We start from the raw sequence: 24913 nt of genomic DNA, 5'->3' as shown, positions 1-24913 counted from the left end.
AGGAGATTAAATGTTGTGACAAAGCTGTCAAACTTTGGGGACTTTTATCATTCTTGAATTTTTGTAGTACATTCATAATATGTCTGGGTCTTATAAGGGCTAGCAACTCCTACTTTTAGTTTGACAGTATTACACTAGTATTTAAAGGCAAATAAATTGTTGTTTGCATAAAGAAAAATTGTTTCCAGATTTGCTAAGAAATCTACTCTAAATTCAAAAATACATCTCATGAATCATGTCTGATGACATATATTCCTGTTCTAGAACTCTTATATTACACTATGAATTAAATAAAACAACGGAATATATTTAATGTATATAACTTTAACAAATATTTGTTGGGAGGGGGGAATTAAAAGAAAACACACACAAAAAACAGATTTCTTGTGTTTTTGTTTTTATTTTTTTTAAACTTTATTCATTTATTTTAAGTAATCTCTACACCCAACATGGGACTCAAACTCATGACCCTGAGCTTAAGAACTGAGCTAAGATCAAGAGTCAAACACTTAACCGACAAGGCCACCCAGGTACCCCACATCTTGTGTTTTTAAAGAAATGGCTCTGCCGCTAACTTTAGTTTTGAGCACATTACCCAATGTCTCCAGACCTTAGTCTTCTTACTGAAATAACAAATAGCTGAAATAAATAACTTCAAAGGTCTCTTCCAGTCCAGCTCTAATCTTATTATTTTGGAGATTTTTGTCATTGTTTCTGGAAACGATACTAAAATCAAGTAGAGAAGTACTGAATTTACTCAACATTTTTTAAGTACCAATATAAAAAACTGGTTAAGTACCAATTTTAAGAATATTAGGATTCATAATATGACTTTACATTTAGAGCACTTAAACCTATTAAAATATTTCAAAAATATTATCTAATAATTCTTGGAATTAAAGAAGGGAGTTAATTTCCCCCCTCCTATAAATGCAACAATTCTGAAAACACAGTGAAAGGCATTATATTAGGTACATACGTTCCAATAATGCCTAAGCTGTCTATCCTATTATTGTGGAAAAGGAGGGAGTATGTTGGAGTCATTCTATAACAGAGGTCAACAAACTTTTCCTGTAAAGGGGCAGACTAAGTATTTTAGGCTTTGCATTCCATCTGGGCAATCACAACTACTCAAACCTGCTGGTGTAGCAGGAAAGCAGCTGTAGACATTCTCTAAAGAAATAAGCATGGCCGGGCGCCTGGGTGGCTCAGTTGGTTAAGCAACTGCCTTCAGCTCAGGTCATGATCCTGGAGTCCCAGGATCGAGTCCCGCATCAGGCTCCCTGCTCGGCAGGGAGTCTGCTTCTCCCTCTGACCTTCCTCCTTCTCATGCTCTCTGTCTCTCATTCTCTCTCTCTCTGACCTTCCTCCTTCTCATGCTCTCTGTCTCTCATTCTCTCTCTCTCAAATACATAAATAAAATCTTTAAAAAAAAAAAAAAAGTAAGCATGGCCATCATCCAATAAAACTTTATTTACAAAATCAGGCACTGTGGGCAGATTTGGCCCATGAGCCTTCATTTAATGACCCCTGCTCTAAAATCAGACAGATCTTGATGCAAATCCTGATTCTGTTACTGCTGTAAGAGCTAAGAAAATGGTTGATGTTCCTGAACTTAAATTTCCTTATTTTAAAATGGGGCTTATATATAGCACCCACCTCACAGAGTTGCTGTGAGGATTAAAAACAAAGTATTCAGCACAGGACCTAGACACTGAAAGTCCTAAAGAGATGTGGAGCTATTATTGTATGTTCTTTTCACTACACCCTATTTCTTCTATTATGCCTCACTATTTCTAAAAAAACAAACAAGGGCGCCTGGGTGGCTCAGTTGGTTAAGCGACTGCCTTCGGCTCAGGTCATGATCCTGGAGTCCCTGGATCGAGTCCCGCATCGGGCTCCCTGCTCAGCAAGGAGTCTGCTTCTCCCTCTGACCCTCCCCCCTCTCATGTGCTCTCTCTTTCAAATAAATAAATAAAATCTTAAAAATATATATTTATAAAAAAAAATAAAATAAATAAAAAAACAAACAAAAACCAAATTTTGTATGAGCTCAACAGAGGCTACAAGGGGTATAAAACTAAAGCTGTCACACTCCTCTTTCCCATCTATAAGGCACTGACTGTAGTTAGATATAGAATGAGTTAGGATCATAAGTTGGCCCACAGCAAGTTTTTAAAATGGCTATTCTACGGGGAATGTTCATGTAGAACCTATAACTTCTCAAGAAGCACACATACTAAATAGAGTAAAACCTAAGATCATGAAATAAAAGAAATGCATTAACTGCCTAATTAAGAAAAAAACTTACCGTGCGCAAATCAATGCTTGTATTAAGCTGCACGTGAAGATCTTCAATGTCCCGCAATTTTGTCTCCACATCACAAGCATCAGGAGAATTCACCTCTCTTTGCTTCTCAATAAGGGTCACTGCTTTCATGCTATCCATTTCCACCTGAACTTGCTCTTGGAATGCTTCGCAATTCTCCTTTTCATTTTGAATATGTTCAATGTCCAAATTTATAAGTAAAGGCTGCTCTACCTGAGACTTTACCTGATTCAAAACATGTAAGGAATTTTCCAGTTTGTCCTGAAAATTCTTTTCATCCATTTCTTTCGGTTGGGATTTTAATACTCCATTTTGGAGGATCTTGTGTAACTTGTCATTTTCTTCCGCATACAGCTTTATTTGGAGTATTTCTTTCTCTTTGAATGAGTCATCGAAGGCCTTACTTTCATTTAATTTCTCTATTATCTCTTGACACAAGCCCATAGCTTTCTCAATTCTCCGCTTCAAAATTTGAGCACTAAGCAAAATGCTTTCTGGTGACGTATGGGGCATTCCTAATACTGCTTCAGCCCTTTTCTTAATTTGCAAATCCATAGCCCTCAGTTTACTTAGTGACGCTTGGTATTTGCTATGTTCTGCCACAAATGTGTCCAACTGCTTAATTTTTTCCTCAAGTTCCTTTTCTTTTTCAAATACTAGGGCTTGTAATTGATCGAGCTGGGAACAATCCCAGTTTAGTCCTATAGAGTCAAACACTTCTTTGAGTTTCAGTACCTGTAGGATACTAGACTGAATACCAGTGATTCGGTCTTTAAGACTGTAGAGTTCCTCTTTAACATCTTCATTCATTTCTTGATTTAGTAGCAGTTTGCTGTGCTGTAAATGGTCAACCTCCTTCTGAAGCACGGATGCTTTTTCACGGAATTCTCTGTAAAAATGTATCTTGTGTTCTACTTCATTACATTTATTTTGAATAAATCTTTGCATTCTATTGGCTCTAGTCTTAAGATTTTTCAGTTGGTCATCCAGAAATAACCTTTCAAACACACTCAGATCCTTACAGAGGTTTGTTTGTTCCTGAAAATGGGCTGCGATTACATTCTGTGCTTCTTGCAATTCCTTCTGAGAACTTGTCAATGTGACCTGCTCCTGTTCCAGTTCAGTTTCTGTGGAGGCTGTTCTCATCTTGGGAATTATCAGTGCTTCGTTTTCTTGAAGTGAAAGTTGCACCTTCTCTATGACTGCAATAAATCTGTTTCTTTCTTCCAATTTAAATTCTAATCGCTGTGATCTTTCAGTCGATTTTAAAATTAGCATTTGGTATTGATTCTGGAAGTCCTGTAGGAGGTGATTTAAATCATGGCTCTCCTCTGCTGAAAGGTTAGGAATATCATTTTTGACCTCTTCAACCAATGACTCCACGGCCTGCTGCTTACCCAGGATGCCATCGTGGGTCACCTTGCATTTTCTGATCTGTGAAAGAATGTCATCTGGGAGAAGGGAAATGGCGGGAGTGAGTTCACCTAGCAGATTCTTGACCCACAGGATAATCTCTCTCATCTTGTTCCTTACTTCGCCCTTCTGGATTTGATTTTCCACCTGGACGTTTAATGGCTCCAAGGCTTCTAACTGCTTCTGCAAGTTCTCCATTGCATCTTCCAAAGTATTCTTTTCTTTTTCTCCCCAGATCCTCTTCATCTGAAATTCTGCTTGCCCCTTTAAAATGGAAAATCGGTGCTTGATGGTCCGGAGCTCAGTGGCCAAGGCCACTGTGCTTGCACTTCCCTCCTGTTCTTCTGGAGAGTTCAGCCCTAACTGTAGACGCTGCTGCTGCTGCTGCAGAACCATGTCCAGGTCTTGGATCTTGCTCAAGAGAAGTGTAAATGCCTCATGTTCTGCTGCTTGCTGAGAATACTTCTTTTGAGCCAGTCGTTTCACTTGTTCCCAACTATGTGCAAGTTGCTTGATCTGGCTTTCGAGCAACTTCTTATCCATGTCAGTCAGACAGTTTGATACATTTTCCCATTCGATTTTCATCTTGCTTAAAGAACCTTTCTCTTTTTCGACTGATGCCAGGAATGTTTTAATTTTGTCCAGATAGGTTGCACTATCCAGTGGTCCCCTAGAAAGAGAAAAACAGATGGAGCTTGTTAATATTTATTATATATCAACATGAGGTGAGAGGTCATTAGAAGAGATGAATTCTTCTTTGAATTCACAGAAGAGAAGATTGTCTCTAAGAGCCCTCTGTCCTTAAGAATCAGAATCTTGTTTAGTGTGGCTCTCAATTGGTATATGACAGTGTAGAAAGCTCACCTATAAAATATGTTTCATAAAAATGTGGAACCACAGGGAAGGAGTGAAGAGTGAAAGGGAACAGTGTCTGTAAAAGGACTCTGAACTGTAAAGGATTTGCACGAAGCTGAGTCGAGGACTAAGAAATCACCACAACATCCAACCACGTCGTTATCATCTTACCAACAATTATGACTGAGAGGGTATAATCAGCCGGATAATCTTTTGAGTATAAAATTGTTTCCTCAAAGGGAGATCACTGAAAGTAAACCCCATCAAGGCAAAGCTATAAAATCAAAGTGTTTACACAATGAGGCTATATCTGCAACCATTTGCTATTATTTTCAAAGCCAAAAGGAGAATATATATGTAAAAAGAAATCATTAGGATAGATATATATTCAGTATGTTCCAAACTATTTAAACCAATTATGCGGGTACTAACCAACTGTATACATAGAATATTTCTTTCCACCCCCACAGTTTAGGATAAACTCTTGACAAAAAGAGTGCTGAATTCCATAGAATCTAAATCTACTTGGCAGAATTTAGTGTGAATTGTTTAATAAATTATTTGTAAAATGAACATAATTTAATTGTAAAAATCAGTACAAATAATATAAAATTTATTGCATGAAACTGACAATTTTCTTCAATGGCCTCCGTATGGAATTAATTTCATACTGTAGTATTAAAATCATAATATCCTTTCAGAGTATAAATTTTTTTTTTTTTAAGATTTTATTTATTTATTCATGAGAGAGAGAGAGAGAGAAAAGCAGGCTCCCAAGGAGCAGGGAGCCCAATGTGGGACTCGATCCCAGGACCCTGGGATCATGACCTGAGCCGAAGGCAGACGCTTAACCATCTGAGCCACCCAGGCGCCCCTCATAGTATAAATTCTTAAAACTCGGGGCCTGTCTATGGTAGTGCAGCCTATGCCTGAATAAAAAGAATGCAAGTCCTAAATTTTTTTTTTTTTAAGATTTATTTATTTATTTTAGAGAGAGAGAGCGGGGTTGGGGGGGTGGGAGAGGTGAAGCAGGGGACAGAGGGAAAGAAATCCTGAAGCAGACGCAGATCCCCTGCTGAGTGCAAAGCCTGATGCGGACTGGATCCCAGGACCCTGAGATCATGACCTGAGCTAAAACCAAGAGCCAGGTGCTCAACCAACTGAGCCACCCAGGCGCCCCGCACGTCCTAAATTCTTATACTTACACTTTTAGACTTTCCTTCTCTGTCAACAAGGCTTTCACTGAGGATTCAACTGAAGCAAGGTGTTCCTGAAAATCGTTAAGGAGATAATATTGGCTTTCTTTATTTTTCTTCAAAGTAATAAGCGCCTGAAGCAGATTGTCCAAGTGGTGCACAGAATGTCCTGTATTGTGAAGAACCAAGGCACTTGTTTCTGCTTTATTGAGATACTCTGTCTGTTCTAGTGGTTCAATGGCTGTTTTCTTTGCTTCCAACTGGGCATATAATTCCTAAAAACAAGTCAAGGAAATCAGTAAATATATACTCACTCATTTACTCATTAATTTTTTTCTTTCCAATAACACGTTCTATCCCAAAAATAGGCTTTAAATATTTCATTTGCACAGAGAGAAACTAAGGTGCTGACATTTTAAAGCTTTTTTCCCACTAGAATCATGTTAAAATCTAGACTGAAACTCACAATGGGTCTAGCATTTAATAGCAATTCGATCTCCCTATTGTGTTAAAAAGTTCTGCAATGTCTAAAGGAAGATTTATCTTTTTTTTTTTTTAAGATTTTATTTATTTATTTGAGAGAGAGAATGAGAGACAGAGAGCACGAGAGGGAAGAGGGTCAGAGGGAGAAGCAGACCGCCTGCTGAGCAGGGAGCCTGATGTGGGACTTGATCCCGGGACTCCCAGATCATGACCTGAGCCGAAGGCAGTCGCTTAACCAACTGAGCCACCCAGGCGCCCCAGATTTATCTTATTTTTTTAGGTTGTTCTAGATTTATATACACTCCATTTATATATATCCTTTATCTTATTTTTATTATTCACATATATCACCCCTCTTTTCTGTTTTAAATATATGTTTACAGTTATGTAAACTCAGCTAGAATTGTAGGGGTCATTTTTTTAAAAACATGGCCATGTATTGGACTTTTAGATTATATAGCTATATAAATACATAAATATACAAACATAGCTATGTAAGCACAGCTGTAAAAACAAAGGAGTACCCCATAATGTTGATAATTAGGAAAAGTAAATTTGTCAGAATCTGAAGAATACATCTGACTAAGAAGAGGAATGATAAGTCAGAATTTCCAAATTTTGTTACTGAATAAGTAAGTTTTTAGGAACTTCATGAAAAAGACTAATGTTCATTAAACTCTTCCACTTTTTAAATGGAAAGATTTATACAACTTACTGATTAGTACATAATTATATAGTTACCAAACTGATCATCAGGCAAAGGTTAAATAAGACTTTTCATTCTGTGCAAGCAAGTTTCTGGTAATTAAAATATATTGTATTGCACTGGATAAATGATGCAATCATGTTGTCAGTGTTTTTCTTGTTTCCATACCTCTATCTCTTTTAATTGTTCATTTCTTAACATAACATCTAATTCTAAAGGTTGATTTTGCAGCTCATTGACTTTATGCTCATCTTCAGTGTTTTTCATGCTTTCTTGAACATCCAGAGAAAGTTGTTTTGACAAAACCACTTCCACAGCTGAATTCTGAAAACATAAAAAGATTAATTGCTGAATAGTCTACCTTACAAATAAATAATTTTTCTTTCTCTTGGTGAAAACACTCCAGTTCCTTCTATTTACTTAAAGACTTTCCAAAAGTATCTTTGGGCACTATCAAAGATGATTTTTCCATACAATATTTAATTGCTTTTATTGGTATCTCACCAAAAAAATCCCTTTTTTGGCAAGATAGTATAGGATCTCTGATTATATTGTGAGGCATAATCTAGTCTTAAGAAAGAAAACAGATATGGAAAAACAAAAGTTCCGAAGTTTATGCTTAGTATTCACTGTGATGCAGAGGGCAGAGCAAATAACAGGCATTCAACGTTACCTATTGGTAGTTTAAAATAGTAAGTGGACAGATGGCAGAAACACCAGGATTTCATGGTATTAAGAATGAATTATGCCTTACACCAATTCATAGGAAGAACTCCAAGCTGGGTAAGGCAGGTTATAAATGTAGTAATACGATCTTTTCTGAAAGCTACAAGAACTTGACTTTCTCATAGGGTACATAGAGATGCATCTGCATTCATTGATTCATTCTTTGGACAAATATTTGTTGAGCACGAACATGTACCAGGTGCCACGTCCATAATTTTAAAAGATTCCCATTATTTTGCTAAAGTATTAGTTTTGTTTTTTTTTTAAAGATTTTTATTTATTTTTTGACAGAGAGAGAGACAGCGAGAGAGGGAACACAAGTAGGGGGAGTGGGAGAGGGAGAAGCAGGCTTCCCGCTGAGCAAGGAGCCCGATGTGGGGCTCGATCCCAGGACCCCGGGATCATGACCTGAGCCGAAGGCAGACGCTTTACGACTGAGCCACCCAGGTGCCCCTAAAGTATTAGTTTTTATTTTCCGGTTACTTTATAAATGAAATACCATTTGATTTTGTCATATACTTTCATGTCAGTAAGGTCTGTATCAAGTCTGTGAATAAGATGTGTCCACCTCCCCCAATAAGGTAGAAACTGTTGCTGTAAAAATACTACCTGGATACCAATGCAGAATGTTAACAATAGGGAAACTGGGTAAGAGATACATGAAAACTTCCTGTACTATCTCTGCAACTTTTCCATCAATGTAAAACTACCCTAAAGTTAAAAGATTAAATAAAACAGATGTACGGACATGTATATGTCTGGAGCTTCACCAAAATTAACTGATAAGAAAATTCAGCTGAGCAGTGTTATGGGTTTTGATACAGTTGGCACTTAGCACAAGTCACTTCTTTAAAAGGCTACACATGATTAAAATGATCTTATACATTTCCTCCATTCCCAACAACTTATTCATGCAAAACTATAGTTTAAAATCTACAGGGAAGACAGCATCTCAGGAGGAAGGATCCAGGAAGGCTGTGAGAGGAAAAGAGAGGGGCCACACCACAGGCTCCATCGGCCTATGGGTGTTCCTTGCGAGGAGTCACAATCACAGGGGGTGGATGTCAGCCTCCCACTAGATGGTTATTGTTCCTTACAGTACCCCCCAAATCCACCTGCAGAAGAAGAGTGCCTGAGGTAAAGGCTGAGATATTAGACCCTAGGAAGACTTGACTTACTATCAATCATCTACTAAGAATTCAGAGCCCTAGGTCTATCTTACCCCATAAACCAGTGACTTGAGGACTAGCAACAATTTGCCACTTGTAATCTGCCTTTCGTAGTCAGAGAGAGCATTCTGAAAAACCTGAAATCACCCCAAAACACCACTTGTTTACCAGCTCCAAAAGCCATGTTTCTACCTTGGCAGAAAATCCAACAGAGTCCCTCAAACGAACATTTCAAATTTAAAAGGTAACATTCTCTTGCTCATGCCAGAGAGGTTGGAACACAGACTCAAGGTCCTGATTGGCTCCTGGAAAGATTCTTTTGTAGCCAGTCATCCTTTGCCCATCACCCTTGACTGTATTTTATTTTGATTTTGCAGTCTCACTTGAACGATTTTATTTTAAATATATGATATTTCAAACATAGTTAGAAGAACAAAATATAACCTAGTTATTAATGATATTAAAGTATTAATGAAATATTATAAATAATTAGCATTTATTTATAACATTATACTTATAATAATAGTATTATAGTATATATTATTTTATTTATAATATTAATATATACTATAAATGAAATAATAAAAGAATATTAATGATACAGATATAAGTGACGTAATTTTCCATATCATAAATATAATTTAAAATTCAACATTCATCCCTCTTTCATCTCTTCCTCCTCAGAAATAACCACTATTCTAAAATATATACATACATTTAAAAAATTATATTTATTCACTTAAATAATCTCTACTCCCAACATGGGGCTCAAACTCATGTCCCCGAGATCAAGAGGCACACGCTCTTCCGACTGAGTCAGCCAGGCGCCCCACACATGCATTTTTATACTTTTACTACATATATTAGTATTCATACAGTATTGTTTTATGTATTTTAATTCTTATAAAACTGGAATCATGTATTATCATTTTATAATTTGTTGGGTTTTTTTTTTCCACTCAGCAGTAGGTTTTGGGGTTTATTCATGGTGACAGATATAAATATGGTACGGTCATTTTAGCTTTGTATACTGTTCTCCTGTCTGCATGAACATGACTTATTGATCTGTCAGGCTACTGTGAACATAATATTGTTTCCAGTTTTTCTTATTAGAGATATTGGTCCAACACCCTTGTATAGGCCCTTTTGCACATTTGTGTGAGTTTCTTTGGGATATTTTCTAGAACTAAAATTATTCCTTTTGATTATCAATAGATAGTTGTCGATTTGTTCTCCAAACTGAATTACAGTTTTTACTCCCACCGGCATGGTAAAAGAATTCATATTTTCCCTAATCCTCTCTGATACTTGGTGCTAAAAGACTTAATTTCTGCCAATATAATCGATGTGAAATTGGTATCATTATTGTTTTAATGGATTTCTCTGGCTGCTACAAAGACTGAGCTACTCTCCTAGAAGAAAACATGAGCAGTAAGCTCTTTGACATAGGTCTTAGCAATATTTTTTTGGGCCAGTCTCCTCAGGCAAAGGCAACAAAAACTAAAACAAATGGGACTACATCAAACTAAAAAGCTTTTGCACAGCAAATGAAACCATCAACAAGACAAAAAGGCAACCAACTGAGTGGGAAAAGATATTTGCAAGTCACATACCTGATAACAGGTTAACAGCCAAAATACACAAGGAACTTACACAATTTATTTAAAAAAAAAAACTGATTAAAAAATGGGCAGAGGACTTGAATACACATTTTTTTCCAAAGAAGACACAGATGGCCAACAGGCACATGAAAGATATTCACCATCACTAATCATCAGGGAAATGCAAATCAAAATCACAATGATATTACTTAGCCATCAAAAAAAATGAAATCTTTGCAATGACGTGGATGAACGAGAAGGCATTACGCTAAGCGAATTAAGTCAGAGAAAGACGATTATCATATGGTTTCACTCATGTGGAATTTAAGAAGCAAAACAGAGGATTATAGGGGAAGGGAGGGAAAAATAAAATAAGATGAAATCAGAGAGGGAGACAAACCATAAGAGACTCTTAACTCTAGGGAACAAACTGAGGGTTGCTGGAGGGGAAATGGGTGGGGGGAAGAGGTAACTGGGTGATGGGCATTAAGGAGGGCACATGATGTGATGAGCCTGGGTGTTATATACAACTGATGAATCACTGAATTCTACCCCTGAAACTAATAATACACTATATGTTAATTAATTGAGTTTAAATAAAACTGAATTTTAAAAAACACAATGAGGTATCACCTTACACCTGTCAGATTGACTATTATTAAAAAGGCAAAAATTAACAAGTGTTGGTGATAATGTGGAGAAAAGGGAACCCTCATATACTATTGATAGGAATGTAAATTGGTTCAGCCACTATGGAAAACATGAAGTTTCCTCAAAAAAATAAAAGTAAAAATACCATACAATCCATCAATTCCACTTCTGGGTCTTTATCCAAAGAAAACAAAGACACCAATTTGAAGAGATATATGTCTCCCTATGCTCATTACAGCATTATTTACAACAGCCAAGATATGGAATCCACCTAAGTGTCCCTCAATAGATATATGGATAAAGAAAGTGTAGTATATATATGCAATGGAATATTGCTCAGTCATAAAAAAGAATAAAATCTCGCCATTTGCAACAACATGGATGGACTTTGAGGGTATTATACAAAGTGAAATAAGTCAGACAGATAAAGACAAAGACTGTATGATTTCATTTATATGTGAAATCTAAAAAAACAAAACAGAGGACTACCTGGGTGGCTCTGTTGGTAGAGCATGCAACTTTTGATTTGGGGTTAAGTGTTCAAGCCCCACGCTGGGCACAGAGCTTACTTAATTAAAAAAAAAAATAAAATAAAAGGGAAAAATAAAAAAACCCAGGGACACCTGGGTTAAGTGTCAGTTAAGTGTCTACCTTTGGGTTGGGTCATGATCTCAGGGTACTGGATCGAGCCCCGTGAAGGGTTCCCTGCTCAGCAGGGAGTCTGCTTCTCCCTTTCCCTCTGCTCCCTCCCTCCCCCTTGCTCATGCTCTCTCTCTCACTCTGTCTCTCTCAAGTGGACAGATAAAATCTTAAAAAGAAACAACAACAAACAACAACAACAAAGAGAAAGAGACTCATAGATACTGTTGGTTACTGGAGTCAGGAGGGCTTGGGGGTTAGGTGAAAGAGGTAAAGGAGATTAGAGGTACTAATTTCTAGTTATAAAATAAATAAGTCGGGCGACTGGGTGGCTCAGTCATTAAGCGTCTTCCTTCGGCTCAGGTCATGATCCCAGGGTCCTGGGATCGAGTCCCGCATTGGGCTCCTTACTCAGTGAGGAGTCTGCTTCTCCCTCTGCCCCTCCCCCTGCTTGTGTTCCCTTTCTCACCGTTTCTCTCTCTGTCAAATAAATAAATAAAATCTTTAAAAATAATAAAATAAATTAAATAAATAAGTCATGGGGATGTAATGTACAGCATATAGAATATAGTCAATAATATTGTAACAACTTTGTATGGTGACAGATGGTAACTAGACTTATCCTGGGAATCATTTCATACTGTATAAAAATATCAAATCACAATAATGTATACTTGAAACTCTAAGGATATTGTATGTCAATTACACTTAAAAAAAAAGACTGAGCTACTCTCATGCTCATTGGCCATATGAGTCTTACCTTCTATGAGTTACTTTTGCATATCTGTTATCTATTTTTTACTGAGTTGATTTGTGATTTTTGTTGTTTATTTTCATACTCTGGATACTAATCTCCTAACAGTTTTATTCATTGCAATTATTATCTTCCAGTAGATTGTCTTTAAACTTTATATGTGATGTCTTTTTTTTTTTTTATTTAATTTAATTTATTTATTTGAGAGAGAGAGAATGAGAGACAGAGAGCATGAGAGGGAGGAGGGTCAGAGGGAGAAGCAGACTCCCTGCCGAGCAGGGAGCCCGATGCGGAACTCGATCCCAGGACTCCAGGATCATGACCTGAGCCGAAGGCAGTCGCTTAACCAACTGAGCCACCCAGGCGCCCTATGTGATGTCTTTTGTTGAATAAGAGTTTAATGTTTTAATACAGTCAAATGTATCAAACATTTCCTGTTTTGTGGGCGCCTGGGTGGCTCAGTCGTTAAGCGTCTGCCTTCGGCTCAGGTCATGATCCTGGGGTCCCGGGATCGAGTCCCACATCGGGCTCCCTGCTCGGCAGGAAGCAGGCTTCTCCCTCTCCTACTCCCCCTGCTTGTGTTCCTGCTCTAGCTATCTCTCTCTCTGTCAAATAAATAAATAAAATCTTTAAAAAAAAACCATTTCCTGTTTTGGATTCTGTTTTCAGGGCCTGTTTAAGAAAGTTTTCTATACTCTGAGATCATAAATATATTCTTTATGTTTTCTTGCAAAGATTTTAACATTTTATTCTTTACATTTAAGTTCTTCTGTAATATGCTTCTGTGTAAGTTTTGTGATAGATAAATTCAGTCTTTGTCAGAAAAATGTGTTTTGCCTCACTCCAGAATGAAAGTTCGACTGGGTATCAAAGTGCAGGTTAGGAACTGTCTTTCTCCCAGCCCTGTGCAGATGCTATTACACGGCCTTTCAGTGTTGAGAAATCTGTTGTCAACATAATTACTTTTAGTCTGGTTGCCTTTGAGATACTTCTTTTTGGCTTTAGCGATTTATTGTGTAGCCTATTCAAGGATCTCTGTACTTTCTGAAACTGAGGATTTATATTTTCCCTCAATTCTGGAAAATTCCCAGGCTTGCTTTTCCTCCATTCTCTCTATTCTTTCCTCCTAGAACTCCTATCAGGCTTATGTTAGAGCATCTCAGTACATCTTCTGGGTCTCTTAAACTTTCCTTCCTATTTTCCATCTCTTTCCAGCTCTGTTGGATTATGGGTAATTTTCTCAGTCATATATATATATATATTTTTTTAAGATTTTATTTATTTATTTGACAGAGAGAGACACAGCGAGAGAGGGAACACAAGCAGGGGGAGTGGGAGAGGGAGAGGCAGGCTTCCCGCGGAGCAGGGAGCCCGATGCGGGGCTCGATCCCAGGACCCTGGGATCATGACCTGAGCCGAAGGCAGACGCTTAACGACTGAGCCACCCAGGTGCCCTCAGTCATAGATTTTAGATAACGAATTTTCTTCAGCCTGGGTCAAGTTTGCTGCTTAACCTGGCCAGAGCAATCTTAATTTCAATGACTAATTTTTTTATTTATTGAAATTCCATATGGTTCTTTCTCAAATCTTACCTTTTTTTCTCAAAGTATTTTATTCTGTCCTTATGATTTCCAATCCATCTTTTATATCACTAATCATTTTAAGCCTATTATTGTATAATATATTCCAGACTGTTGCATTATCTCACTTCCTTAATGTAGTAGTTCCTCTCATTTGTAGTAATGAGGCCTCTTCCCTATGATGGACTGTTCCTTTGTGTTCATCATTGATTGATTGATTGATTGACTGACACTAACTCAGTATCAGACTTTTTTTTATTTTACTGTGGGAATTCCTTTGGCCTAATTGATAGAAGTGACCCCTTTGGGTGGATCTGTGCTTGCTTCTTCCAAGTATCCCAAGGAGATATGTTGGTAAGTATATAGAGAGATGAGTCTCTATACCTATAGAGACTGATTTTAAGGTTCGTTTCTTGATTTGAGCTACTACACAATGCAAGTAGTATAGATTTGTACTCTAAACTTGTTTGAGATATAGGTTTAATTTAGATTTCATGGGAGACCTTTTCTTCCACCTTTAGTCCTAGTCCTTTCTCTGGGTTAGAGATTTTTCTGGTCTACCTTTCTCCCAGGGTACAAGCTTTCCAAGGGCCTGTGTCTATCATGGAGTATCCACTCCAATACATGGCCTCTCATGAGTCCTTATGACCTCTAAGCCCCTGAACATCTGATTCTTTCCCTTCCCCACTACACCTGGAATTTCTCTTTAAAAAGTTTTTTTTTTTAATTAGCATAAACTTATACGAAAGTATAACTTTTAAAAAAAGACTACCTTTTTATTTGAGAGAGAGAGAGAGAGAGAAAACATGAGTGGGGGGGAGGGGCAGAGGCAGACGGAGAAGCATGTTCCCCACTGAGCAGGGAACCTGATGCAGGGTTCAATCCCAGGACCCTGGGATCAGGACCTGAGCCAAAGACAGCCACTTAGCCAACTGAGCCACCCACCCACCCCCGAAAGTATAACTTTTAAACAGTGTAATAAGTATACATATTGAGCCTCTGAGCATTTTTTTTTAAGTTAATAAATTTAAAGTGGAAAATGACCATTCTATCAAAAGACTGGCTGAGTTATATATCGCCAGCTATGTTGAATTTTTAAAGAAATGCTAACTGTTTTCAACCACATATCTTTCCTTAGAGTTTGGCCTATTTGGAAAAAGAAATAGGAAGTGAAAGAAAGAATATCATCAACTCTCTTGAAGGGCAGGGCCATGATTTTTTTTAAGATTTTATTTATTTGACAGAGAGAGACACAGCAAGAGAAGGAACACAAGCAGGGGGAGTGGAAGAGGGAGCAGCAGGCTTTCTGCAGAGCAGGGAGCCCGATGTAGGGTTCTATCCCAGGACCATGGGATCATGATCTGAGCTGAAGGCAGACGCTTAATGACTGAGCCACCCAGGCATCCCCAGGGCCATGATATTTTCATCTATATGCGCCTTAATTCACAAAGTAAACCTTCTACATCGACATTTAAAACAATGGGCTTTACATAATGGAGCACTGTATCTGGCTTAGCAAACAAATAAGCATAGCCAACAGAAGGAAGCTTGGCACCAGCTTCACTATCCCCTTTCCCCCATTCAGGAACAGTGACCCCATGGCTATAATAATTCTGGGACAGGGAGAAGCCTAAATCTATCACCTGTAACCTGCCAACAGTAAGACAGTATCATACAAGCCTAGCAGATATATTTCTGTCTTCTCTAAAGCATTCCAGTATGAAGCAGTGAAAAACAATTCAAAGATAAACATACATCGTCAAACCGAAAGGCAGATCAACACAGTCTCAGCGGCTGCCTCTTTGTATTAGCGTAACGTCTACAATGTTAACATGACCTGTAAGGCACTTGTGACTCAGCTAGCCTCGCCTACCTCTCAGGCCTCCACTCTGTCACTCTTCTCTGTCCTCCACCCCCTCTTTCACCCTTTCTAACTCCTCATGCTCTCTCCCACCACAAGAAGAAATTCTGCTTCCTCTGTCAAAAATCCTCCCAACATCCAGCCCTGAGCTCTGTTAACTCCAACCCACCCTTCAGGTCTCCATTCAAATGTTGTTTCCTTAGAGAAGCTCTCTCTGACTACAGTTCAGGTCAGACTCCTTTATTACAGACTATCCTGGAAATGCGTTCCTTCATGTAGTTCCTGTAATCAGGCTCTCATTAGTTCATTAGTTGATTAATGTATGCCTCCTCCTCTAGACTAGCTCAATGAAAATAGAGACCGTGTCTATCTTGGCTCACCATTGAACCCTCATTGACTGCTCAATAAAATTTTACTGAATGGATGTGCAGATGAATTCATATTAGACAAAAAATAAAAGAATTTTACTTAGTTTTTGCTTGTTAAGATGAATCATCTGTGGGTTATAAAGTAGAGTAGAAAGAAACTGGGAATCTGCCAATCTAACTCTTATTGGCCAGACATCTGCTAGGAATGCTAGCACCAGGCTTTGGCTGGGTTTTCTGAGAGTAGAGAAGGTTCAAAATAGGCCCAAGAACTCAATAAGGGGTCCACTGAGGTCAGACAGTACATTAGCATATTAGGCCTCAATTAACAACCCACATAACACATTCAAGAAAATGATGGGGGTAAGCCACCAAGCATCAGGCTGGGTAGAGTATGCGAGTTCTAGTCCCAGTGCTACTGGAGTATAAACTTGGCCAATTAACATCTCTGACTTCAGTTCCCTCACCTGAAACACAAAGGTTAGCCTAGAAAGTTTCTAAGGTCCCTCAGCCTATAAGATTTCAGGACTTGGGAACATGTTCTCAAATATATGCCGCTCACAGATGTCAACACCATGTACACTATGTAAGTCATTTATCTTGTAAAGGAATAAATCTTGGATTATGAAAAATACCTCTAGAGTAAGAAGCAAGATTTGTATACAGGTCAAAAAGAGCAAAGTAGTACACTTCCAAGACAGAGTTGGCATGTGGTCCAACTATGTGTTCTATTAACAAAAATTTTTTTACTCAATTATCAGGATAAACACCACCAAAAATAGACATCATTTACCCCAGGACTGAAAGCTCTTTATCCAGTAAGTGGTTTTCCTTCTCATTCTAGTACTGACTCCACTGTGTTTCTGGTCACTCACCCACAGCTGGACACTTTACATGTTTTGCCTGTATCTGTGACCATCTATTTTACAGAATTTCTTTATGAATGCCTTCTTAAATATTGAAATGATAAATGCTCAGAAATTTTTGAAAAGAACAAAAAACAACTCAGACCTACTAACAATTATACCTAATGACAAGGAATTCAAAGAAGTAATTATAGACAAAAAGTTTTTTTAGGAGCAATTACATCATGTAGGATTGACATTGGGGAAGGAGGGGGCAAGAAAGAGTCTTTAATACCAGTTAATTTGTAATGTTGCTTTATGAGTTTTTAGAATAACAACAAACTACGAATGTATTACTTTCCTTCTTTTCCTCTTTATCATTTCCCTTTACGGACACCTCAAATCTGAAAAGCTTAGTCAGTCTTCACTTTTTACTATATCCTAATTTGTTACATCACTTCACCCATATAGGAAGGGGAGGTGGAAGGCAGTTCTGCCTTTTCATGTTTAAAAACTCTTAGAAATTCACTTCTATAAAAATATCTAGTATGATATTGGATCATAAGCACCTATATCCTTCAGTCTACATGCTGTAATTTCTTTTGCCTCCAGGTTTGCCTTAATATTTTGTTATTAAAGAAAAAGTCAGCCAAAGGTCCAGATCTAAGTTATCGCCTAAATTTAATCTAAAATGAAATTCCTGGCAATGGATTGAAATATATACATGCTATAATGGCAGTTTTTGAAAAGTGCAATCATACCTTCAACAAAACTCTAAGATCAAATGAAATTTACTAAAGAAAAAAGTAGAAGAAAATAAAAACTTCCTAAAAATTCTTCTGGAGGTGATTTTAAATAATCTGATAAAAGCCCCTCTAGAGTCAAACAAGGCATGTGAAATGCCCATTAATTAGATATTTAATTAGTGTTAGATTTTTAAATTTTTTTTAAAGATTTTATTTATTTATTTGAGAGAGAAAGCAAGCGAGCAAGGGAGTGCACAAGCAGGGGGGAGGGGCAAGGAGAAGCAGACTCCCCGCTGAGCAGGGAGCCTGACTTGGGACTCCATGCCAGGACCCTGGGATCATGACTTCAGCCAAAGGCAGACGCTTAACCGACTGAGCCACCCAAGTGCCCATAATGTTAGATTTTAAACCATGATAATAGATGCCCATATTCTAGCAGAATGACAAGCACAAAAGAGGCCTCAATAAATATATATATGTATTTTAAATATTTTATTTATTTATTTGACAGATAGAGAGACAGCGAGAAAGGGAATACAAGCAGGGGGAGCGGGAGAGGGAGAAGCAGGCTTCCCGCTGAGCAGGGAGCCGGATGTGGGGCTCGATCCCAGGACCCTGGGATCATGACCTGAGCCGGAGGCAGACGCTTAACGACTGAGCCACCCAGGCTCAGTAAATATTCTTAATGAATTAAGGCTCAATAAATATTCTTAATGAATTAAGGCTCAATAAATATTCTTAATGAATTAAGTGCTTATTTTCACTGTCACTCTTCAGACTATAACCAGATGTATGGTTCAGTAAATTGTGCTTTAATGTTACTAGAACCTCCTGCTGAAGTCTTTACACTTGCGTCTTAATCGTGTCTAGTCGATGCATGTTTGGATCACTTTTACTAGCTGTTCAACGTTCAAATTGTTCTTGGTCTTACATAGTATAATATTAAATAGAAAAAAGTAAATACAGCTAGTACTTAGAGTAGAGAAAATAAAAGCACAGATGCAGAAAGAAAAAAAAAAGATCATGTCACAAAAGAGTAAAAAGTCATAATAAAATACTGCTAGAGATTTAAACCACCTGCCCCTACCCCAGACCTGTAAAAATTATTTGAAGACTTAAGGACCTCTATCATTTTTTTAGCTATAAAGCAGCTTATCTCCTCCTTCACAAACACATGAGTCTTCTGACGATTACAGAAGGCATCACAAATTAAATAAAAATTGTATCACAATATATTTGTCTTACATGATTCAACGGAAAAAATTATTTTAATGAAGTATCATAAATTATAAATAAATCATCATTCAAGATCAAGTAAAAGCTTAATAAATTATAAAAACTCTTATTGGGTTATGATCTTTATTTAGTTTTCAATATACTCTATTGAATTTTGGGGGCTCAGAGCCAAAATGGGTCTGGGAAGCTAATTTTAAAAGTTATTAAGCAACTCCCTTTAGCAACGTCATGTATTAGGATAGAAAGCACTCAGGTATTTTTTTCTTTTTTTACTTATCTACTGCTGTTTAATACTGTTAAGTTTCTTTTATACAGACAGCTCAGGAGTCACATGCATGGGCCCTTCATTCTTTAAGACATTTTCCTTAGCTATATCTAACACTGCTTGTGGGATTTATAAGTCTCCTCATGGCCAGACAGATGCTCCATTGGCACTTAACCTGGTTTTACACATTTCTAGAGAACGCTACCTGGTTCCTATAATCTTCTACGCATTTCTGTTTTGTTTTTTAAGATTTTACTTATTTATTTGAGAGAGAGAGAGAGAGGGAGAGAAAAAAAGAGAGCACGAGCAGGGGGACGGGCAGAGAGAAAGGGAGAAGCAGACTCCCTGCTGAGCGGGGGAGCCCAACACTGGGATCGATCCCAGGACCCAGAGGCCCTGACCTGAGCCAAAGTTAGATGCTTAACTGATTGAGTCACCCAGGCACCCCCATGCATTCTGTTTTAAGAAGACAACAGAAATGCACGTTCTTTTCATTGCTGTTGATCACGTACTCCATAAAAAGCTGATGAGAACTCACCCCTGAATGGTCTAGCCTTTGCTATTGTCCCACTGGACCCTGGAATGTGAGAGGCTGCCTAAGAAAAAGACCCTGGGCGCCTGGGTGGCTCCGTTGGTTAAGCGACTGCCTTCGGCTCAGGTCATGATCCTGGAGTCCCAGGATCGAGTCCCGCATCGGGCTCCCTGCTCGGCAGGGAGTCTGCTTCTCCCTCTCCCACTCCCCGTTTGTATTCCCTCTCTTGCTGTGTCTTTCTCTGTCAAATAAATAAATAAAATCTTTAAAAAAAAATAAAAAATAAAAAATAAAAGAAAAAGACCCTTTCGGGCGCCTGGGTGGCTCAGTTGGTTAAGTGACTGCCTTCGGCTCAGGTCATGATCCTGGAGTCCCGGGATCGAGTCCCACGTCAGGCTCCCTGCTCGGCAGGGAGTCTGCTTCTCCCTCTGCCCCTCCCCCCTCTCATGTGCTCTCTCTCATTCTCTCTCTCTGAAATAAATAAATAAAATCTTTAAAAAAAAAAAAAAAAGAAAAAGACCCTTTCAAATGCGGTTTACTGGATAGTTCTTTGTGCCTTTTCCATTTCCATCTCTAACCTGTGAAAAAGAACTTTAAGAGCCATAAGAAAATGTACCCATCTGGTTGGTCAGAATGAAAACAAAACAACATTCTTCTTTCTTCACCCCAGGGAAAATTTGGAGCCTGAATGCTGATGTTCTCACACCAAATGATCTGACAACATTTAAAAATGCATTTGCAGTACAGGGTTAACATGAGAAGAAAAAGAAAGGAACCTATCCTTTCAAACAGTCTCTGATTTCATTATAAAATCGGCCAAAAAAAAAAAAAAATAGGACTCTTGGGATTTTTTTTCTCAGAAAATGGGTAGAACACACTTTCTTTTCTTTTGCCTTTTCTAATTTGCCTTTGTGCTCTTGACCCAAGAAACTGTATCTGATTACATATCAGAGAGAATAATCAACCTAAACTGATGACTGACATTTTAACAGACTAAACAGTCATATTTCACCACTTAAATCTTGGACAGTTTAGTTTTCTAAGGCCTCTTTTTACAAGTGGGCATCATAAAAAGCCAGCACATTGAGGGTTTAATTATGAAATCAGAAGGCTTGATTCACCACCCTCTTTTCAGAGACCAACACCTCTTCATTCTCAGATGCGATGTCTTAGAGACGCAATCACAAGCACTTACCTTGTTTATTTCCCGGTCTTCCGCAAACTTTTCCAGTGCAGCTGAGTCCTGAGTGGACTCCTGCACATCAGAAGTGACCTCCTTCTCTCTGCCTGGCAGAGTAAACTTTTCTTTCTGTTCTTTTGAGCGTTTTGATTTGAGAATGCTATTGAGATAATTTTCTGTCTCCTGCTTAGCAGATTCAAGTCTGTTTTCCAAATCCTTTTGTTTACACTTAAGTGATTTTATATCATCTTTAATAATCTTCTGTCCCACTGAAGATGTATTTTGCTTGATGGATTTTGCTAAAGCTAAAATCTTCTCTAATGTGCCATCTTGTAAATGGAGTCTATTCTCTAGTTCCTGTAAGTGGAGAAAAGATTGTCACAAAAAGTACCTCCGTTCAATTCACAATAGTTAATTGACTTTTGTAAATCACAGAGTATTCTGCTCCACTAGTGGAAAGTATAAAAAATTTACCAATTCATATCACAAAGAAGAAACTTTGGGCAAAATTTAAACTAATGTGCCATCCCAGATCAAAATCTCCAATAGATTTTATAAGACACTAGAAATTTATAAGAAACAGCAAAGAAAATTCTCACAACACAGTTCCTGGGACGTAGGAGGCAAGCAACACATACTTGTTAAGTATGTATTTTGTTCAAGATACAGCCTTTTTACACAATCAAAATACTAAATAGTAAGTGCCTACTTTGTGCAAAGCATTGAAAATAAAAGAATCATTTAGAATATACCCACATGAATCTAGTATTAATATTTACAATTCAGAGTAAAGCTTAAATCAATCTATCTAATGCAATATCTGAAATATAGCAAGAATTCAATCAATATTTACATAATGTATGAACAAATCAGGCTGATTTGAGAACTCAAGACTCAAAAGGAATTTGAGGTACTAGAGTAGCTACTGATGTTACTGTTGAAACAGAATAAGCCTTAAAGTTAGGAGGTGAACTATAGAGTATTTATCAGTCATCATCCTAATAGACTACACAGTATTCATTTATTCATTCAACTAGCAGCAAATATTATGATAGGTTTTTTTTTTTTAATTTTTAAAAATTTTCTAAGTAATTTCCATACCCAATGTGGGGCTCAAACTCACAACCCCGAGATCAAGAGTCACATGCGCCACCAAGTGAGCCAGCCAGGCGCCCCTACTACAACAGGTTTCAAAGTTACATAGATGAAGAAAACACAGTGGAGCCAGGTTCCCATAGTCTAGTGAGAGAGACACAGAAGTAAACAGACAATTGTAATAGAATGTGAAAAGATCTATGCTAACAAATCTGCACAGGTCACTGACACATATTAAGCTGGAAGAAGGGAGTTCCAGACTGCATTTTAGAACGACCCGGGTGCAGCCACAGGGACGTCGTCACGGAGAGGGTGGCAAGTACAGGCAGACAGCCCATTCGGAAGTCAATGCAGGGGTGTGTGAGGGGAGCGCCTGCTCTGAAGAGGCAATAATGGAGGGTCTTGGGGAAGGAACAAATTGTAGAGATATTCCAGACATGAAAGAGACAGTACTTAGTGTCTGACTAGATTGAGGAGTCTGGGAAAGGATGGATATAACAGGTTTCTGACTTAAAGTCCGGAGAGATGGTAGAAATATTCAGAGCCAGAGAACCCAGAAGAAAAAGCAGGCCTACTGGTGTGGAGCTGGGAGATGGAGAAAAGGAAGTTGATGAGTTATTTTCTGGACACGCTGAACAACAAGTAAGCGTACGACATCCAAGTAGAGATGTCTAGTGGGGTCAGAAGACCTGAGCCGTAGCCCCTATCCTGTCATTTCACCCAGGTGATCTTGTAAGTCCCTTTTCTCTCCAGAACCCAGCTTATCACATATAAAATGAGGGATCTGAACTTGATGGCCTCTGAGATTCCTTCTACCTATAACAGAGGTTCTATGTTAATTTTTCTGGAGAAGCCTGAGCTGGCCTCCTACCTAACACTTTTCTTAGTCATCCATGGCACCCAAACAGTGCCTTGGACATGATGAGCCCTCAACATCTGTCAAATGATTGCTGTTAAAAAGGGAGGTAGCCTCTCACAATGTCAGGCCATGGATGAGAGGGCTTGCTTGATTCCCAGGTCCCTAAAAGAAAGAGATGAGGGGGCATCTGGCCTGCTCTGTCGGAAGAGCATGCGTGTGGGCATTCGAGCCCCGCATGGGGTGTAGAGATTACTTAAATAAATTTAAAAACTTAAAAAAAAGAGAAAGAGATGAAGAATTCCCACACTCAGGCCAGCAGTGCTGTTCTGAGTCTCACCCCATGAAATCTCCAATTAAGGAGCTGCCAAGGAAGTAGATGAGAAAATGCTTTACTTTGTTCTCTTCTAGAAGACACCTCCCAGGCCTGCTTACTGTTGGCTAAGCAAAGAGTGAGAATCCAAGGGATGTGTTTTGAGGATGTGGATCAAGAGCTGTGATCCTCACTGCAAGAGGCTAGGTGCTGTTGGAGTGAGGGAGAGGATTTTGGAAGCCCTACATCTGGAGAGAGCTCTAATTTAGACCATGAGTACGAAAAGCAGTAAGGTAAAAATTATACAATTCCCGTCTACCCCGATAAAGAATGCAAAACTGAAGCATTTCCCCCTGGTCCTGTGGTATCAGGTACATTCTTTGACTTCCCAGTATCTCCTGGAATCACTTCGATCTTTGAATCAAAGATCTCCAGGAGGTACAGACTGGTCATGGGTAGAATGGTCTCTGAGGGTCTGGAGTGCACGGAAATGTTCAAATTATAAATGGATGTGGTCACTAAAAAAGAACATTCCCATTTTCCATGACTAGTCAGAATCTTAATTATCTTAGTTACCTGAAGAGTAACTGGATTTCTGATCAAAGACACTGATTTGTTCATTGTAATTAATATTGATTCTGTTTGGTTTTTTTTTTTTTTTTTAAGATTTTATTTCTTTCTTTGACAGAGAGACACAGCGAGAGAGGGAACACAAGCAGGGGGAGTGGGAGAGGGAGAAGCAGGATTCCAGCCCAGCAGGGAGTCCGATGCAGGGCTCAATCCCAGGACCCTGGGATCATGACCTGAGCCGAAGGCAGACGCTTAACGACTGAGCCACCCAGGCGCCCCAATATTGATTCTGTTTTAATGTCCATGATGTCTGGACACTGTTTAATACCTGCAGTTTCTGCAGTTTTTCCTCAACTGCTATTTGATCCACAGGCTTATCAGAAAAACTGGCAAATTCCTTGGAGATATCGTCCAATGCGGCATTCAGGTCTATGACACAAAGCTGGTATGAGTGGTGTTCTTGAACATGACCTTCCAATTTTTGCACGGAATCCTAAAAATAAAACCATTGACAATTCACCAACTATGTCTCTGAATTTTCTCACTCAGAAAATAATTAAATTGTTCATAACACTTGTTTCATGAGGTTTCCTCTTGAAATAGGAATAGGGCCATAAAGTGTCCAGAGTTCTTAAGTGAAGTTTTCAGTAGTTGAGATATTTCAATGTAAAATCTCCTCCTCCCCCCTGAAAATGGCTTATTGAAATCACATTTGTTTCCCTCCATGCTTCTTTGCCTTCATTTCATTCCTGAGGACAATTTATTTCTCAAGAGGTTTACAAAACATAAATGCTTCAAATTATATAATCAAATCACAAACATCTATAATGAAGCAGCTCCCTTAATTATCCTTCTCAGTAAAACCAAATACCCACAGTTGGAAATGAGACTATATGAGATCAGCGTAACTTCAGATTCCTTTCCTAAGAATTAAATTCCAACACTGT

General features: G+C 38.3%; 1 protein-coding gene across 9 annotated transcripts in view; it reads right to left on the bottom strand.

The window, feature by feature from the left end:
* SYNE2 (spectrin repeat containing nuclear envelope protein 2) overlaps positions 1-24913 on the bottom strand; it is a 326900-nt gene that overhangs the window by 146555 nt on the left and 155432 nt on the right. For all 9 annotated transcript variants that reach the window (XM_045901009.3, XM_045901011.3, XM_064571157.1 and 6 more), the window contains 5 exons: positions 24295-24459; positions 21148-21489; positions 7151-7306; positions 5803-6068; positions 2312-4412 (listed from right to left, as the gene is read on the bottom strand). In XM_045901009.3, coding sequence (XP_045756965.2) covers positions 2312-4412; positions 5803-6068; positions 7151-7306; positions 21148-21489; positions 24295-24459 — 3030 coding nt within the window. The remainder of the gene's footprint in view (positions 1-2311; positions 4413-5802; positions 6069-7150; positions 7307-21147; positions 21490-24294; positions 24460-24913) is intronic.

Source organism: Mirounga angustirostris, unplaced genomic scaffold, assembly GCF_029215605.1.
Source record: "Mirounga angustirostris isolate CCGP_5_RB_7025 unplaced genomic scaffold, mMirAng1.0.hap1 SCAF_9, whole genome shotgun sequence".
NCBI lineage: Eukaryota > Metazoa > Chordata > Mammalia > Carnivora > Phocidae > Mirounga > Mirounga angustirostris.
The sequence above is the reverse complement of the archived record's forward strand: the minus strand, read 5'-3'. Positions and strand labels throughout refer to the sequence as shown.